Raw genomic sequence first — 19,419 nt, forward strand, 5'->3', positions numbered from 1 at the left:
GCATCTATATTTAATTAATATGTAATTTATTATTTTTATTATTCTATTTAAATATATACATATTTAAATATTAAGATAGAAGTATAAAAATAACAAATCATACATTGATTAAATGGATAAGTGCGCTATAAAATTTTCATATAAAATCTCTCTTTTATTATGATGGCAAGAACAATGCCTGCCCACATCGTAGATATTTTGCCAAGTATGAGCCAGCAATTTCTTGCCTAACATCCCCCATTTTACCATTACTTTCCACTGTCCATTAAATCATAGGATGGATTCATCCACAACCTCTTTATTCTTTTGGCTTTGTTAGGTCATGAACTTGAGAGTATTTTTTATCAGGTGTATTGAGTATTTTTCATAGGATGTAGGGCGTGAGATGGTGAATATTGACTGATGAAAATAATTTTTCTTGTTTCTATAATCACCAATTGTCTATATACAGTATCATAAATTAAAGCCAAAAAAAAAATTTGTGGGGGGGGGGGGGTTGGATCTCAAAGAAAGTAGATGAGACTCCCAAGTATTTTTCATTAAAAGATAAGATTAACTAGTTTTTAATTATTGTTGTTGTTTGTCTTGAAATCAAATTACTTCCAATATATTTGGATTGAATATGATGTTAATCAAAGCAGTCCATTCGTCAGAATTCTAGTAGTAGACCATTACTTCCCATGTCAATGAGTGCGCCATGTGTTTTAGATTAAAAAAAACATGGGAAATCATCTAAAAACCTAAAATCTTACAAAAAAGGGAGAGAAAAAACTTATATTATATATATATATATATAAATATAAGTCTAAAAATCTTAGCTAACAAAAAACAAAAACAATCCGTAATAAAAACAAAATTAATTCAGAAAACAAAGAAGGGGAGGGGGGGTCTAATTTTCCAGATCTAATTTTCCACTTTGTTAGCTAAGATTTTTACAAGGACTTTTTACAAGACTCGTATATAGCTTACCTATTAGAGTTTGTACAAATTCGGTGGAATAACTTAGTATAGGTGTCTATATGGTATAGTACCCTAGAAAGATATGGATTGTAGGTTGTTAGGGCGATTGTAATGCAAGTGTGGTAGTAATTATAAAGGTTGCTGGCATGCTGGCTAGTGGACCAAAGGTCTTTTACTAGTTGAAAAAGGACATGTCCAGGCTTGCTGGCCTGCTGCTCATTATAAAGGTTTGTGTACCTATCAATCTTCTTAACTTGACATATCTTGCTCAATATTTATGAATTTAATTTCTATATAGTCTCAGGTACTCTATCCCCACCCCTAATAATATAACTTAATTGCCATGATTTAAGGTGGATTCTGAATCATGAAACAAATATAATCTTAGCAAGGAAGTTTAAATTTTTGTTGAAATTTTATTTTATTTTTTGTTTATATAGGAAAGAGAAATATTTTAGCTACAATTGATTTTATAAAAGTGTACTACTACATCTACAGACGAATTACACAAAGGTAATCTCACAAATTGATATGATTTCTTCTGATCAATTATATTTACTTTATAATAAAAATAACTTTATAATCTAACGAACTACATCAAGCCATATCAGGTTGTGAGATTATTTTTATATAATTCTTTTGTGATTAGAATATTTCTCTTTATAAAAATAAAACTCACAAACTAACGTAACAAGATACATTAGATTGTAAAGTTATATCTTTTTTTCTATCTAATAGATAATATAAAGCCAAGCATGAATTTACTTTTATAAAATCCTAAAAATATTGACACCCCATAGCTCAATTATATTATAGGTGTAGTCAGACATAAAACCCCTGTCCATGTCAAAAACCTTGCAATTATAAATGCAAATTGTTTAACATACAACTCTTCCTTTTTTTGGGGTGTTGGGGGTGGGGTGGGTGGGTTTAAATCACGTGGAATCGTTACAAGAAACCCATTGCCGATGCCCACATCAATTAGTGCTGGTTGCTTGTATATAACCCCCAAGTCTCCATCATTAAAAATGCTCTGACCCTCTTTGTCTTGCCTTTAACCTCAAGATATCTATTTGAAAAATGTTCCTTTACCCTTGTTCCATCCTTGGGTTTTTTAATATTTTATTCGAATCAAAAGCTATAGATTACCCATTTTCTTGCACCAAGGACTTATCATTTCCAGAAATCAAATGAGATACAGAAGAAATTACTTCTTTTCCAGAATGAATATCATCATATTATTCCCCCAAAAAAAAGCTAAATTACCAAAGACAGCACAAATTTCATTGTCACCATTTACTACCAAACAAACAATAATGTCTAGCAAAAAATTCCAACTACTCCAGTTCCAAATAATTGTTGGTTTTAATGAATTTCTGTACAGGAAGAAATATATCAGAAATAAAAAAAAGATATTGATCCTAGTTCAAGAATGACTACGGTTTACAACAAGAAAAATGGTAAATATATTTGAGAAAAACTTACTTCTCTCCATGTCAGTTATTGATACGTTAAAAAATCATAAAATTTGAAATTTAAAAGAAAACTAATAAAATAAGTCTTGTAAGTAAAAGTGTAAGTACATATAATACTACTCTTACTAAAATGTTAGGTTTGGATAGTGAGTTAAGATTAAAATTGATAATTAAATAAAATATTATTAAAATATTATCTTTTAATATTATTATTATTTTAAAATTTAAAAAAATTGAATTATTTATTGTATTTTATATAAAAATTTATCAAAATTATAATAATAAGATAGGATAAGTTAGATTAACTTTCAATCCAAACTGAGGCTAAATATAATGAATAATTTTACATACAATCGTAAATACTGCTTAATTATTTTGAAAAAGAATGAAATCTACTATTAAAAAATTAATTTTTTTTTCAAGTGGATCCATGTTTTATTAACTTTTTTTTAAAGCGATTACGCGACAATTATACAATTCACGATTACAAATATCTTTTCTCAAATACAATTTATTCACCAACCTAACATTCTAAAACCTAACTTTATTCACCACCCCAGTTAGGTTTTAGACGGATACACTTTACGTCTAAAACCTAACATCAAAAGTTGATCACACAGCTGCAGGACGAAAAAAATATTTTACCAACCTCTTATTATTAATATTATTTTAAAATCACATTTCGTTACAAAAATAAAAAAACAATCAAATTTCAACCGACGAGTAGTTTCAGATAATGACTTGTGAACTAAAATATAGTGTACCTATTTTCTAAATAAAACGAAAACGAAAACATCAATTGAAACACGAAGTTTCGGCTTTGATTGACGATTTTTCCATTATAAAATCTCCAAAATACACTTTCAAAACCGAGCCCCAACTCACTATAATATAATACAAGCGAAGCACTTCAATTAATTAACACGGAATAAGATTCTCACCAATTTCGAAAATCTTGATCCTCACTTGTTATCGGCGGCGGTCTCTTCGTCGTCGGGATCTCGAGTCGGGTCAGACTTGTTGATGGCGGCCCGAGCCTTGTCGAGTAAGGGCCTGAAGGCGAGCTCGATGGCCAGCCACCCGAACGCTAGGGCTCCGAATACCACCAACGCTTGCTTCGTATCCTCTAATTTCCCCATCTTCCTTCTTCAAAGCTTTGACAAACGGTTCGATCGATTTTTACATATATAAAATTTATAATAAACGGACACGTGGAAGCGTGTGGGACAGTTAATGGCGTCGTGTAACTTCTTGATATACGTTCAATCAAAACTCAAAAAATATGCAACTTCTTGATGTACTTACTCATTAAGAAAAGAGAGAGTCTACTTTGCCATTTCAAATTGATCTCTATTTGATTATTGATCAAAATTTTTTTTATCTAATAATTAAAAAAGTAATTTTAAGTATATTAGTATATTTTTTATTTTTTCAAAATATTTAAATATATTAAAAAAATATGAAAAGAAAAATAAAAAAATAAAAATCACTGGATGATACTCCCAACGGTAAGAGTGGGACGGCATAATAGCCCAACTCTTAAGAAAAATGGCTCATAAGTATTGTGCAATTATTTTGAAAAAGAGTAAAATCTTATTATTAAAATATTATTTTTTTATTATGTGAGTCTTGTATTTATTCATTTTTTTAAAGTGATTGTACAATATTTACACATTCTACGATTATAAATATTATTTCTCTTAAAAAAAATATATTTTAACAATGTTGTGAATTTTTTTAAATATTTAAAACTATTAAAAAAATGCGTGAGAAAAAAATAAAATAAAAAATAGATAAAATGCACGGTTGGGAGCCTCCATTTGTGGCTGCAGAGCCATTAAGGACAATGCTATATGTAAAGAGTAGTGCTATATATACTTATAAGAGTAATGCTATATGTAGTAAAAAATATTCAATTAGAGTGGATACCCAACTTGTAATATTTTTTTTTTCAAACACTGATTAAAGAGTAGTGCTATATGTACTTATAAGATTTATTTTGTTAATTTTCTTTTGAAATTCAAATTTCATGATTTTCAACATATCAATAACTGATACGTAGAAAAGTAAATTTTTTAAGTACATTTAGCAATTTTTTTTTAAAATCCCCTTAAATATTAAAAAAAAAAATCACAAACTTATTAAAAAACACATCCTTAACCGCTAAGGAAAAAAAAAGAAAAAGAAAAAACGACGAACGATACTCACTCTCGATGGGTTTTTCCAGTATGACTAGTATTATCCTTCATTTAATTGCTAGATTATATAAAGGAGCACAACAATTATCGTCATTCAAATTTGCAAAGAGTAAAATCAAAATACAATCATATGCAGGGACACATGATCATCCCAGAATGTTAAAAGTTAGGTCACTAATCTACCAAGAATTATAAAAAAAATTATTAATAATCTTCATCTTCAGATAAATCCTTATTAAAAAAAAAAAAAATTCACAACACGTTAACTAAGGCCCGATTTGCATACAAAAATCCATCCAACTCATCTTAACTCATCTAATCATTATAATTTCTTCAAATTCTTACTCAACATATAATAAATAATTTAATTTTTTTTAAATCTCAAAATAATAATAATATTAAAAAAATAATATTTTAATAATATTTTATTCAACTTTTAACTTTCATCTCAATTCATCTAATCTCAACTCATTATCCAAACCTTTCCTAAGTGGCGAAAACAATGAAATAGTGCAGTATGAACCACCAGCTTCAATAAAATTATAAAATAATTATCAAGTCAATATGTAAAGCACCATTCACATCACATAAATAATAAATAATAAGATTTAATTTGTAAAATTTAAGTGAGATTTGAATAGTAAATTTAGATAAGATGAGTTAGAATGAAAGTTAAAAATTGAATAAAATATTATTAAAAAATTATTTTTTAATATGAGTTAAGGTAAGTTAAAACTATCTTTATTCCAAATCTAGTCTTAAATTTTAAAATTTATCTTTCAAATTAGATTATGCTATCTAAACAGTGTGCGGTGTAAAAATGTCATGATAGCAGTACTCAACCATGTTTTGGGTCTAGAAGAGGAATTAAAAGAAATAATAGTATTGTATAGAAATGCGCAGTAGAAATCTATGATAATCCTAGACAGTGAACTACTTATGAGGCCCATAACAAATCAGGCTCATCTGATTCTCCCATTAAAAAGAGATTACGAGATTGTAGATTATACTACTGCCTACTACTGGTTGGCCAGCACCGTAAATGAAAATTTTCCTGAGATGATCAATTTCAACTTCTCTAATAGCCCTGTTTAAGAAAATACCACAAACTCAAAATACAAGCTCCGCGCAACAAAGGTGTTTTACATAAACAGGTGCCACAAAAATTGAAATCAGTGCAGCATGACTTAGCGACCCCGTCCACGCCCACGCCCACGTCCACGGCCGCGTCCCCGTCCCAAAGGCTTCCCTGAAAAAGCTCACCACATGCCCCCAAAGTGTAAACAAAGAAACATCAACATGAATCGAAATGAAGTTGGATATAATTGCAATACCAGCAGTTGGCTTCTTGGGCTTGACCCTAGGAGCCTCTTCAACCAGCAAAGTCTCAAGATTCAAGCTGTCAGGAAGGATATAATATCGGATATTGTTACCCCTTACGCTTAGATGATCCAGAGTCACTGGATTTTTTCCCTTCAATGTAAGTTTCACCGTCTTCAGGTGTGTATTCATACTGATATCCACGCCTGCATCCACCAAGTGAATAAGGAAACTGCAAGACTATTGTAATGAAACAACGCAACTCTGCCAAGCTTGAAAAAACAAAAGCAAGATCACAGCTAAAGAAAATTCTAATATTCGCGACAACAATGTGTGCCTGTCTCCTTAAAGATCGAATATAAATACATATTGCAAATTCGTGCATTTTGAAATTTTAAACTTAAAAAGGAACGGCAAATTCATACAACAATGTGTGCCTGTCTCCTTAAAACTCTGCCGAGCTTGAAAAAAAACAAAAGCAAATTCACACATTTTGAAGCAAATACATGCAACAGCAGCAGATTAGTGCTGCAATAAGTAATAAAGTGTACAATAAGATTCATTCAAATCGATAAAAACTAGCTGAGAATCTTGTTAACTAATGTGCTATAACTGAAAAGTTTCCCATTTGCTGTCCAAAGAGTAAAGATTTTTTTTTTTTTTTTTTTTTATAAGAAGATATTTCATTGATATAAAAATTGGCATAGCCCAAATACACAAGCGGTAGACATGTGATTACACCTATTTAGGAACTAAAAATGGTTACAAGGAAATCATTAAAACTGAGACCATTTAAATCTAAAGTGACGGCCCACATAAATAAAGTCTTCCAAAAGAAACTTAAGGTGTCGTTTGGATTCGAAGATGAGTTGAAATGAGTGGAGATGGTTTGTGAATAGTAGTGAAATGAGTTGTGAATAGTAGTGAGATTTGTGAGTTAAAGTTGATGAATAGTAATGAATAGTAGTGAGATGAGTTGAGATGGGTTGCGAATATAAACCGGGCAACTCTTCCAATGAGCGCTCCCAATCCACAAAATTTCTATCATCTCTCCAGATACACCATAAAATACAAATGGGAGCCGTCCTCCACACAACTGCAATATGTGGTGTCTCCAAGATCCCTCTCCAGCTAGTTAGGAGTTCAACCACCCTTTTTGGCTAACCCATGCTAATCCCACTTTGATGGAAAAATAATTCCATACGACCCTTACAAACTCACAATGTAGAAATAGATGATCCACTGTTTCACCACTATTTTTGCACATACAACACCAGTCGATGATGATAAGCCCGCGTTTTTTTAAGTTATCAACAGTCAATATCTTCCCTAAAGCTGTTGTCCAAGCAAAAAAAGCAGCCTTTGTAGGTGTTTTACCCCGCCAAATGTTCTTTCAAGGAAAGTGATTCCTACCTTGGGCAGTAAGAGTCATAAAAGGAGTGTACAGAAAAATTGCCTTTTCTGGAAGGCCGTGAATCCAGTATATCTTCCGCTGTAACAACAGGACTAATGTTGTACAGCAAGTTAAAGAACTCCACCGTGACTCCTACTTCCCAATCATGGGCCTCCCGCATAAAACTAACATTACATTGATGCGCTCCATTATTAATATCCCTCAATTCAGCCACCATGACATATTGTTCCCTTGCAATTATGAAAATAACAGAGTAGACATCCTAAAAAGCCATATCTCTAACCCAAACGTCATGCCAAAACCTGATTCTATGGCCATCCCCCATACACAGCCTAGTGTTGTGAGAGAGACCACTAACATTTCCGAATATGCTTCCATAACCCCACCCCGAATGCCCCCCTAACTTCATTAGAGCACCAACCCCCCCTCCCCCCTCCTTTATACTCCCATACTTACTATCAATCACTATCTTCCATAAGGCTTTCCTCTCATAATTATTTCTCCATAGCCACTTCCTGAGAAGAGCCTTATTGAAGGCCTTCACATTACGAACCCCCAATCCACCACCCCTCAAGGGAGAGCACACCTTGTCCCATCCAACTAAATGGAACTTAAACTCATCTCCAAGTCCACCCCACAAAAAATCTCATTGAAGCTTCTCAATCCGCAAGGCAACACCAGCGGGAAGAGGAAATAATGACAAGAAATACGTGGGAAGGCTAGAAAGGGTGCTCTCAATGTAATCCAACCCCCTTTAGACAAATACATCCGTTTCCACCCAACCAACCTACGCTCTATTTTCTCTTACACCCCATCCCAAATAGTCTTAGCTTTGAATGATGCTCCCAACGGTAGGCCAAGGTACTTCATAGGCAATGAAGAGACCACACATCACAATATATTAGCCAGCCCCTTGGCATTATGCACATTACCCACAACAACTATCTCTGTTTTCGGGAGATTTATTTTTAACCCGAATACCGCTTCAAAACACAACAGAGTAGCCTTTAAAGATTGAAGATGACCTGGATTTACCTCACAAAATAACAGCGTATCATCTGCAAACAAAAGATGTGATATAATAGTAGCACTATGGTTAGTATCCCCCACTGAATAACCTGAGAAAAAGCCACCCTCCACTAAAGCTGACAACATTTTGCTTAATGCCTCCATGACAATAACAAATAAGAGGGGTGATAGTGATCTCCTTGGTGCAACCCCCTTGAGCTGTTAAAGAAACCCACAGGATCACCGTTTACCAAGATCGAGAAGTGTATTGTTGTCACACAATGTCTCATCCACCCCCTCCATTGCTCCCCAAAACCACATCTCCTCAACAAATGAAAAAGGAATTCCCAATTGATGTGATCATAGGCCTTCTCCATGTCTAATTTGCATAAAATACCCAGGACTCCTGACTTGATCCTGCTGTCCAAATATTCATTGGTGATGAGAACCGAGTCCAATATTTGTCTATCCCTAACAAATGCATTTTGCGACTTAGAGATGATTTTATCCATAACCGTGCTCATCCTATTAGCAATAACTTTTGATATTATCTTGTACATATTGCCCACAAGACTAATAGGCCGAAAATCATGCACCTCTATTGCACCAACCTTTTTAGGGATAAGTGCAATAAATGTAACATTTAAACTCTTCTCAAATTTTCTAAAGGTGAAAAATTCATGAAAAACCTGCATGACATCCCCTTTCACCACCTCCCAACACTTCTAAAAAAATGCCATAGTAAAACCATCAGGGCCCGGATCTTTGTCTTTGTTCATTTTTTTGACTACTTGGTGTACCTCTTCGTCTTCAAATGGTCTCTCCAACCAAGCCATACTATTCTGATCAATGGCCTCAAAAGCATGACCATCTAATCTAGGCCTCCATTCAAAGGGTTCCGAAAGCAAATCTTCAAAATGTCCAGCAATGTAGCCCTTTATCGCTGACTGGTCAACAAAATCGCAACCATCTATAATCATGGTTTCAATGGCATTATTCCTCCTATGTGAGTTGGCAACCCAATGAAAAAACTTTGTGCATTTATCCCCCTCCCTAAGCCACAATGCCCTTGATTTTTGCCTCCAAGAAATCTCCTCCATTAGAGTCACCCTTTCTAATTCGGAAATGACTTGGTCTTTTCTAGTGCTTTCTACTTCTACACCCTCCAATCTTTGTAGCTCTTGTAATAAGAAATTCTTTTGAAATTCTACATTATCAAATACTTGTTTATTTCATGTCTTCAAATCCTTCTTCAAAGCTTTCAGCTTACCAACCAATATGACGCTCGGAGTGCCCTGTAACTGATATGATCTTCACCATTGTCTAATCAATTCCACAAACCCATTAGTTTTCAGCCACATATTCTCAAATTTAAAGGGCCTTCTTCCCTCTTGGATGCCTCCACAATCCAACACTAAAGGAAAATGATCCGAAGATATCCGTGTTAGTCTTTTCTGGTATACATCTGGATAATGCGACTCTCGAGCTGGGGATATAAGAAATCTGTCCAGTCTAGACCAAGCATGATTATTAGACCATGTATATGTAACCCTCGATAAGAGGGATGCCCATGAGCTCCAACTCAAATATGAAATTAGAAAATTCGACCATAGCATGATTTTGTCTTCCTTCCCCCCCCCCGATCTCTCACTCGAAAATCTTGTCACATTGAAATCTCCTCCAATACACCACGGAACATCCCACCAAGAACACAATCTTGCTAGCTCTTCCCATAGAAACCGCCTCTCACCATCCAAATTAGGACCATATACGCCAGCAAATGCCCATAAAAAATCATCTTCAGTATTTTTAAAAGAACACCCCACCGAGTATTCCCTTACAAACTCTTCACGATTCTCCACCACCCTTTTATCCCACATTACCAACACTCCACTTAAGGCCCCATTTGAGAGTAGATACGCCCACCCTACATGCTGGCAGCCCCAAATATTCCGGATTATACTTCTTGTGATAAACTTCAGCTTAGTCTCCATTAAGCATAAAATGTCCACCTTCTATTGTCTTAACAAATTTCTTATTTGGAGGCATTTTTCAATCTCATTCAGCCCCCTCACATTCCAAATTAGAATTTTGGGCTTCATTTATCTGCTTTGATTTGTGACTTCATTTATCTGCTACTACAACCCTCCCTTTGTTTCTTCCTCTACTAGCACTCACTCCTTTCCTTCATAATTAATAGACCACAATAACCTCTTCAATTCTTTGTTTTCTTTTTACCTCATTTCATGATGATAATGTCCTACCTCGATTGTTGTAAAGAGTGCCTTGGATAGCTCTTCAGAGCCCTCACAGGAAATCCCTACACATCTTTGAATTTCCTCCACTTTCTGTATGACCCAATCTGAAAATATACGAGGAAGAATAGTAGAGATAGGGATGGGATCATCCCTAGTTGCCTCTGGCCTAAGTTGATGTATCTCCTCACCCCCAGATGGGATCAAGTTGGACCCAAATAAGACCATTGTTCCTTCCCCTTCTGCCTTCTCATGTATATGTAACCCTTGCTCTTACTCAACCCTCTCCAGCAGCCCTTTCTTTGGTGTTTCCTCTTAATTCTGATCAATCTCGTAGTCTAACACTTTTTTTGGCACCGAAATATCCCTTTGCACTGCACTGAGGTTGAGCTCCTACCCAGAGGCCTCCTGCAAAATTTTCTGTGTGATTTCCCCATGTTCCTGAGCCCCCGACACCACCCTTTGTTGCATATGCTCTGCAGCTGGCGACAGCAACGTCACCCTTACCTCGCACAAGTTTGTGACAACCCACAGTTTGTTCGATAGCCCGCTCGGTACTCGCCCGATTAAACTTGAATTAAACTCGACTCATGAAAAAAAAAACTCGCCTGTGAAAGCAGATACCCGCTCGATTAGTAAATGATATATACCCGACAAAACTCAACTCGACTAGGCTAAAACTTGTTAAGGCCGCTCGTTTATCCTCGAGCCTACTCGTTAGCTTGACTCAATTAAAGCTCATTTATATATTGATAAATATATACATACACCTATGTATATATACATATATATATGTATTAGCTAATAATATAAGCATAACACTTATAACTAAATATATAATATGTAACCTAATTACTTATGTCTATATATTGAATATACTTTATAACTATATTTTATAATTTGTACAATAATTAGTCGATAAGATTTAATAATTTCATATACTAGTATGTGTAAACCACATATGAAATAGATATATGCTATCATATTATGTGTATGTATTAATAATATATGTAGGCATATAATATATTGTTATTATGGATAAATATCAACTAGTTAGATATTAATTATTCATAAATTTTTAAAATCTTATAATTCGATAGAAGTTCTACTTGTTAGTTGTACAAATTCAATATTAGATTCTTTATTTTTTTATTTATCTAATTTATCAATTATTAAATCTTATTCAAAAAATAAAAAAAAAAATAAAAAATTCGAGCTCGAGCTCATTTGTGTTAAGAGTTTAGCTTACCGAGTCGAGCTCGAACAAAGAATAAATAAAAATCTTGAACTCGAGCTCGAGTATTTTTAGTCAAGATGAGCTCGGCAAGCCAAAGACCGGCTCGGCTCGATTCGATTAAAGCCCTAGCCACTGGAGGTTGTTGTCTGCGAGTTGTCCTCTTTTTCTTACGTTGGCAACTCTAGGGTTTCGGCACATGGGTTGCCTGAGACTACCCCAGACGATGTTGACGAAAGTGCCGGTGACAACATTGGCCGTTGTGATAGCATGACCTTGGGCTCATAGTTCGATGTTGAGCCCACTTCGAACTGGGAAGTGGGACATGGTGGACCTGAATGGGCCTGGATGGGCATAAGCCCATTTCTTTTCAAGCGCCATCCCCATTTGGGACGTGGTGGACCTGTCCAGCCCAAGCCCAACCCCTGCTTAATTTTGCCATTTTCAGGCCTCCCAAAATTTCCTTGTCCCAGGCCCAGGCCTACGCCCTAGCTAGATATTACTCTACCTAGCATCTCTTGACAGAACTCTTTAGACAAAGTAGCTCCTCTCATGCCAGCCAGCTCCTCCTTTATCACAAATAGGACGCTCTGCACCTCACTTTCCACTGTGTAGGTATCAGGTAGACCATCTCTGATTTTTCCAGGTACTAAGTTGCAACCTTCCCCTTCTGCGTGTGAACACTCCTCTATCGCCATTTGCTTTTTGTCCTTTTCTCCATGTTGTGACTCCAAAGGATGGCCTGTACCACTGTGCACCGCCACCCTACTTTCTACTTCTCCCATCGTAGCCTCAACGTAAGTCCTAGCATGCATTCCCAACTCCTTCCCTTTCCCATCACCTTGACTCACCACTGGAGCCTTGGAAGAAGTAAACAGAGCACACCTCATCTCCATGAAGAGGCTTCTCCACCATCTACCTTCCATCCCCTCCAGGAACACAAGCATACCTCGACATCCATTGCCACCATACTCAGTGACTTCTAAGTAGCGTTCGTAAGTATTGGAACGTCTAATGGCAACTAGTGATACATACCCACTACAAAAAGTCTTGAAGAACTCCTTCCTACCCCTAGAATGATAGCACTCTACCGTGATTGCCAACCAACGAGCACTGGCATGGCTAAAGAACATCTCCTTTATGACCTTCCTACTTCTTTCAGTAATACGAAAGTAGCTTCCCCCCTCTAATGATAACACAAAAACCTTGGTTTCAACTAATAATTGTTTCCTAAAACCCATCCTACACCAAAACTATTACAGACCTGAGTGAAGATTTTTGAAGCAGTACTTCTATGTCATAAAGATGAAATTTAGGCTAAAAGGAGATATTTACCAGCTTAAAATCAAGAGAACTCATAATTAGAAGACATATAGGATCAAAACTTTGCAATATTACATTTCAAAGATATATATATATATATATATATAAATATAAAAATATATAGCCATATACATACATAATACATGCATGCAAACATATATATGTACATATGTGGTCAACACCCTATAAGGACAAAAGTCTTTGGGGGTTGAAAATACACATATCCAAGTCTCCAACAGGAGGGTCTTTTCCAGAGGCACTTTGGATTTTAAAGCGGAAGCTACCCACATCTCAGTTGGTAAACCGAAGGGGCTTCAGCTCATTGTCAGTTTTGTGAATCAACTTTTTTTGTGCATTTTGGGCGGCTCTTAGAAGCAAGCAGTTGACCTTCACATATTAATAAGAAACTGTAGCACTTCCCAAAGGGCCCTAAAAGATGCATCCCTCACCATATACAATTCAGGTAGACTACCATCCCAACATTTTTTTTATAAGCACAATGCCTTCCTCGCATTATCTATGCATGAAATACAAAAATTGCTGAAAGCATTATTTTTGTTCTCGATCTTTCAACTGTAAAACAAATAAATCCTCTCTACAAAGCAGGCTGGCCCCTGTACAAAGAGCTGAAATTTCTCAAACCTTTCTATTTGTGTGCATTGTGCACGTCAAAAAAGAGCTATTTCGCATATAACAATCCTACACTTTGGCAAGCATAAACTTCATACTCCTGAAACTTCATATACTATTTTCTTTTTTAAACAACTTCATCTCCTACTTGAAAACTAAACACGCTGCCTGATCCATCATGAATTACAGCAAACCCCCACCCCCACTAGGGTGGGAGGGGTGTTGGGGAAGAGAGCAAGAGAGAGAGGGGAACTAATATTAACTGTTCCTAGATGGCAAGAATACAATTTTATGATAAGAGCCTTCAAATGGTGAAGGTAGAGTCAATTTGGTAGACAATAGTCTACAACTGATGTTGGCGAAGCACGATGACACAACCTTATAATAGAAATATGACTTAGAATCAGGTCCTTTAATATCAGAGTTAAGAATCCCCCTTACCACTTTACCTTGCACTTGTATAAGGCACCCAAAATCTAAGACGCCACATGCAACCCAATTTGATAACTTTATTGTCCAAGTTATCAAATTTGTCTCCAAATAGAATTTCAAAGGCAATAATATATTTAAACTATCAAGAAAAATGAAATCCTACAGTCTTGTCCACCTCAATACTACCTTGCTTACCCCTCATAATATTTTGAGATGCAAGATATTATGAGTCCGTGGGAAATTTTCTGAAACAAATCCCACTTCTGATAAAATTGATTCATTTGCATTAGGAAGGCAATTAGTTAATAGAAAAGGGTAAAATGTGTTGAGGATCATTCTCTTTTTATAAGATGTATTGAAGATCATTTTCGGTTAGAATACAAAAACAAGCTCTTCATTAAGCATTAGGTTGGACACTCAAACGTTCAACCATTTTGAAGTCAATTGTGTCTTAAACCATGATATGCTTAGTTCACATTGATGCAGTTGATGCTTCCAGTATCCAGATGGTACCCTGATAAGATGGAGCATGAATAAGCACCCACACATCCATCAAAAGGAATAAGAAAGACATATATTCCCACTGAAACAACTAGTACAATCACAAACATGCAAATCCCCTAGGGCTTTCCACCTCCTTTTGAGATGACCCCTTCTACCCGATTTCCCTCCAAAAAACTTTGAATTTTTGCTATTTATCACTCGGAAACAAAAATCATCAATATGAGTCAACCCCATTAAAAGTTCTAAAATTCATTTTATTGAGTAATACAGAGGGAATGCTCAAAGCTATAATGGCACAAGTTCTTGAAATTCTAAATACAAATTCCTTCTAGAGGCACTGAGAGAACATCCTAACCTCAACCTTACCAGAAGGTAAGATAATCTTTTTCCTTTTATTTTTTATTTATTGGCAAATAGTAATTTTATTAATGATAGAATGTAGGCATACACCAAGTACATAGGACATATACAAGAGCAACTCCTATGCATAATTGACTAGGGATACAAGGAAGTCATGAATATTCATGTCCTTGAAGTCTATTACAATCGACCAATAGAATAAAGTATTAAAGACAAACATTCTAAGCTTGTCCATTGACCGCTCGCGATCTTCAAAACTTTTTTCATTCCTTAACTTACCAAAAGGTAAGATAATTTAACAGTGGAAACCTCCACCAAAAGCTAAGTTCCTATGTCTCTCCACTGGTTCCCTTAATGAAGCCATGGGAAACATAATTTTGACCAGAAGAAGAATAAAATAACTAAAAGGAGAAACCAACAAGATTAAAAACTAGCACTTATTTTGTTCCCCATGTCATAAATTAAATCCAAGAATTTCCATTGATATTTCACAAAAATCTCAAGTCAAAATCTAAAGGAAATCCGAATGTTTGCACTCTTTATTTGTACTTGAAACAGGAAAAATAAAAAATGGTAGAAATTACACTTGAGCTTCAACCCGCTAAAAGAACCTCCTTGCACTCTATTTGACCCTATTTGTTGCTTCCGTCATATTTCCAAACACAAAGCTTAGATCAGAGATATACTGCAGAAGTGAAAGTATAACCACCAACTACTACGTCTAATTTTTTGTCGAAGTAGTGTAGATATAATATTACCGTAAAACGAAGCAAATACACAGAATGCTGAGGTAAAATGCCAAATAATGACCATCCAAGATTTACAAAAGCGAATAACCGATTACCTAGGGTTTAACATAAACCCCAAGTATATTAAAACCTGTCCTTATACAAGAGAAAGGTCAGAGCTAGGGAGACCTGTTATAGTTCCGTGAACAACGGTGCCATTTTTCAGCTCAATTGAAACGGTCTCGTTGTTCAGCTTCATCAAAAATCTGCACAATTTTCAAATTTGATTTTCATAAATTAAAGAAAAAATAAAACCAGTAATAAAAAGAGAATTCAAAAATATGTTAGCATAGGGAGGTAAGAAAATGAAGAGAAAGTTTATGGACCTGACGAGCTTCATTGTGGGCACTGGGCAGGCAAGGAAGACCAAAGGCTTGGGGCCGGAGGAAGACGCGAAAATGCACAGACACAGAGTGAGCGACTTTTTTAAGTTAGGGCTCGCGCTGGCTCGCGCTGAACCAAGGCTTCTGTGTTTCTTGAAACGACGACGTAGCTCGAGGGTGAGTTTTCTTGGACACCCTGCACTTTGAGGTATTTACTTGGATCTCCCGCGCTTTCCGCAAGTATTCAAAAGTTTGCATTTCCCGAGTTTTTATTTAGAATAATTCTTCTTGCACTCTGCATCTCTGGACTGCATTGCAGACTTAAATTAAACGAAACGCTCCGTTTTATAGAGAAATGAAATCAAAAATTCTATTTACAATCTTGAGTGAGGGACTGTGTGTGTAGTCTCATTGATAAATGAGGGTAAAAATGAAAAAATATAATTTTAAAAAAGATATTATTGTAATTTTAATTTTTTTTAAATATAAATATATAGACTTGCATGAGTAATCTTCATTTGGGGATTGTATGTAAACTAATTCAATTGAAACGAAGCATTTCACTAAGATGAAATGGGGGCCTTTCACTAAGGGTATTTTGGTCAAGTTTATTCTAAAATAGGGGCCTTTCTATCTATTCCTATATTTGGATTGCAAATGAGTCCAATTTTATGGATGGTATGTAGCGTTGCCCTTTTATTTATCACGTTTGTCAATTTTTTTTTAGAGTTGTGCTACATCTACCGAAAACTTGTTGGTAGCATGAGAATGGCTACCGACAAGATATATAAAAAAATTATTTTTTTTATATTCTTAAATATTTGTTTTTAAAAAATTAACAACATCATTTAAAAAACACTTTCTAATTACTAATTTTTTTAAAAAAATTGCATCGGGACCGATGGGTCCTCAATGAGTGTAGATTTATTCTTTTTATTAAGTTATAATTTAATAAATTTTTAAACACTTTGTCCATATTTTGTTAGAGCATACTCATTGGATAAAGTGTTTAAAAATATAGGTTTTTATGTAAAACAAATTATGCTTTTTAACAACATTTTTTCTTGAAAATTTTGTAATGAAATATAGGCTTTTAGATAAAAAAATAAAAATAAAAATAAAAATAATACTTTTCAACATTAATTTTTGAATAGCATATAATTATTGTAAAAAAAAAAAAAAAAAGTAAAGACCCGGTTTCATTCAGGTTTTAGCCCGAGTCATAACCGAGTTAACCCGATCTGAGTTCCGATTTGAATTTAAGATCCGGATTTCGGGCCGGATTTATCCGGGTACCCAATTTGAAACCCAGGTAAAAAAGTCTTTACATATTTTGTTAACTATTCTGATCACAAGCTTGCCACGTTACACATGAGTTATAGTATAATTTTGACACATCTAAAAAAATAAAAAACTAAAAAATTAATTAAAACTTACAAAATAATTAATAAATAGGTAAATTAAAAAAAGAATTCTTTAAATCACCTCAATCTAAATGCATTCCCAATAGTCTATCTAAATTTTTGTCTAAAATTATTAAAGAGATGTCATTTTATCTGTTTTAATTAATGGTTCTTGCGGTCATTAATGATCTCACAAGACAAGTCTGTCGTTGATGTAGTTAACGGAAGATAGAAAATTCTGATTAAAAATAATTGACAAAACCAAGAGTCATAACAATAAAGTTGGAAAACCCGAAAAACAAAAAAGATACCCATCCAAAACTCAAAAAATATTTTAATACTCAACCATAAGAAATAAAAGCCATTCTTTAAACACCAAAAAGAGAACAAAGATGGAAATTATTCTTTTGGGTTGGTTTGGATACCCTTAAAACTGTTTGGTTACATATAATAAACACTGATATTTCACTATGAGAAAGTTTTAAGTGATTGTTGAAATTAAGTTCAAACATAGTTCACTATGTTATCGCTTTCAAATCTTCTTTCTAGTAAAGCAAGTGTATCCCATACAAAAAAGATGGTAAAATTCAACTATATTTCTTCATTTAAATAGAGAATACTTCTACTTACGAGTTGTTATGTTGTACTTACTTGATAAGACTTGAATTTGTAAAAATAATATAAAATTAAATTATCTTACAAATCAAATATTATTATGTATTGTAGGTAGCGTGGATGCCGGTGTGCCCTCCACATTGACTTACAAGTATAATTGTTGTTAGATGGAAATAAAATATTCTTGCTATTCAAGGGTGCATATTAGGGGTGGGCGTCAGGGCTCTGTCACTCGCCACCTCGTCTGGCCTTCGCTTGGTCGGGGGCAGGGCCCCCGCCTGCAGATTGGGGGGAGGGTGCATGCGGATACACTTTTAGTTGCCTTGGCCGGCCTGACCCAAGTTTATATATATATATATATATACATACACACATAAATATAAACAAATCTGTGGTTACATTGTTTTATACTTATGAATTATTATATTAAGTCAAAAATCCTAATTTTCCTCTTGGCAATTCTCTCATCTCTCTCTCTCTCTTTGTTGCTCTTACTCCGTTATTGATCTCCTCTCTTCTCCATTTTTCTCTCTCAGTCTCTCTCCCTCTGTCTCAGTCTCTCTCCCTCTGTCATTCTCTTCTCTCTTATTCTTCTCCTCTTGTACCTATATTGTTTCAGTTTTTCTTCTCCTCGTTGAAACATTCGTGGTTGTGCAATGGTCTTTTCATTGTCGTATTTTTTTTTCCATTGTTTTAATGTTTGTAATTTATTGGAGTTGTTATTGGATGATAGATCTATGGATTTTAGGGATGGTTGGTTGTGGATTTGTTGTTGTTTCTGATTTTTTCAATTGTTTTTCGACGTGGGTATTGGGGTGGTGCAAACGACCGCAAGGGCCAATGCTTCCCCCACACCCGTACTAAGGCACCTGCCCACAGGAGGCCGTGTCGACAGGGCCCAAACCCCCCTTGGGGCCTATGCGGAACAGGGAACCCCCCACCCCAAGTGGGAGGGGGGCGGGTAGCACCCCTAGTGTGTATTACAAAGTTGGGAAATAGACCTCGTAATGGGCTGGTGTACTGAGAAGGCAGCGAGATCTTTTTGGCGTTTATTCCCTATGAAGACATAAAATAAAATAAGTAGGTTATTAGAGGTAACCTAAGCCTCCTTTAAGCACAAGATTTGTGAATAACTTCATGCATGATTTATTAATGATGTTGACAAAAATTTAAATAG

At 35.0% G+C, this 19,419-nt stretch overlaps 2 protein-coding genes across 2 annotated transcripts; both read right to left on the reverse strand.

Moving 5' to 3' along the window:
* Positions 1 to 3,232: 3,232 nt before the first annotated feature.
* On the reverse strand, positions 3,233 to 3,606 carry LOC121259427 (outer envelope membrane protein 7-like). The gene has a single exon (XM_041161020.1). The coding sequence runs from the start codon at positions 3,572 to 3,574 to the stop codon at positions 3,398 to 3,400; it is 177 nt and encodes a 58-aa protein (XP_041016954.1). The 5' UTR covers positions 3,575 to 3,606; the 3' UTR covers positions 3,233 to 3,397.
* A 1,894-nt stretch (positions 3,607 to 5,500) lies between these two features.
* Positions 5,501 to 16,544, reverse strand: LOC121259428 (small nuclear ribonucleoprotein SmD1a). The gene is made up of 4 exons (XM_041161021.1): positions 16,228 to 16,544; positions 16,031 to 16,107; positions 5,968 to 6,159; positions 5,501 to 5,882 (listed from the first exon to the last, which is right to left on the reverse strand). Exons 1-4 carry the CDS (start codon positions 16,239 to 16,241, stop codon positions 5,821 to 5,823), a joined length of 345 nt encoding a protein of 114 aa, XP_041016955.1. The 5' UTR covers positions 16,242 to 16,544; the 3' UTR covers positions 5,501 to 5,820.
* Between the last annotated feature and the right edge of the window lie 2,875 nt (positions 16,545 to 19,419).

This window comes from Juglans microcarpa x Juglans regia, chromosome 4D (assembly GCF_004785595.1).
Source record: "Juglans microcarpa x Juglans regia isolate MS1-56 chromosome 4D, Jm3101_v1.0, whole genome shotgun sequence".
Lineage (NCBI taxonomy): Eukaryota > Viridiplantae > Streptophyta > Magnoliopsida > Fagales > Juglandaceae > Juglans > Juglans microcarpa x Juglans regia.

Bases quoted from the DNA above. Each gene is read 5' to 3' on its own strand.
- LOC121259427 (XM_041161020.1), bottom strand. From the start codon at position 3,574: ATGGGGAAATTAGAGGATACGAAGCAAGCGTTGGTGGTATTCGGAGCC.
- LOC121259428 (XM_041161021.1), bottom strand. The intron at 6,160-16,030 runs GTCTCCCTAGCT...TGGTGGATGCAG, and splicing joins TGTTCACGGAACTATAACAG to GCGTGGATATCAGTATGAAT. The intron at 5,883-5,967 runs GTATTGCAATTA...GAGCTTTTTCAG, and splicing joins GCCCAAGAAGCCAACTGCTG to GGAAGCCTTTGGGACGGGGA.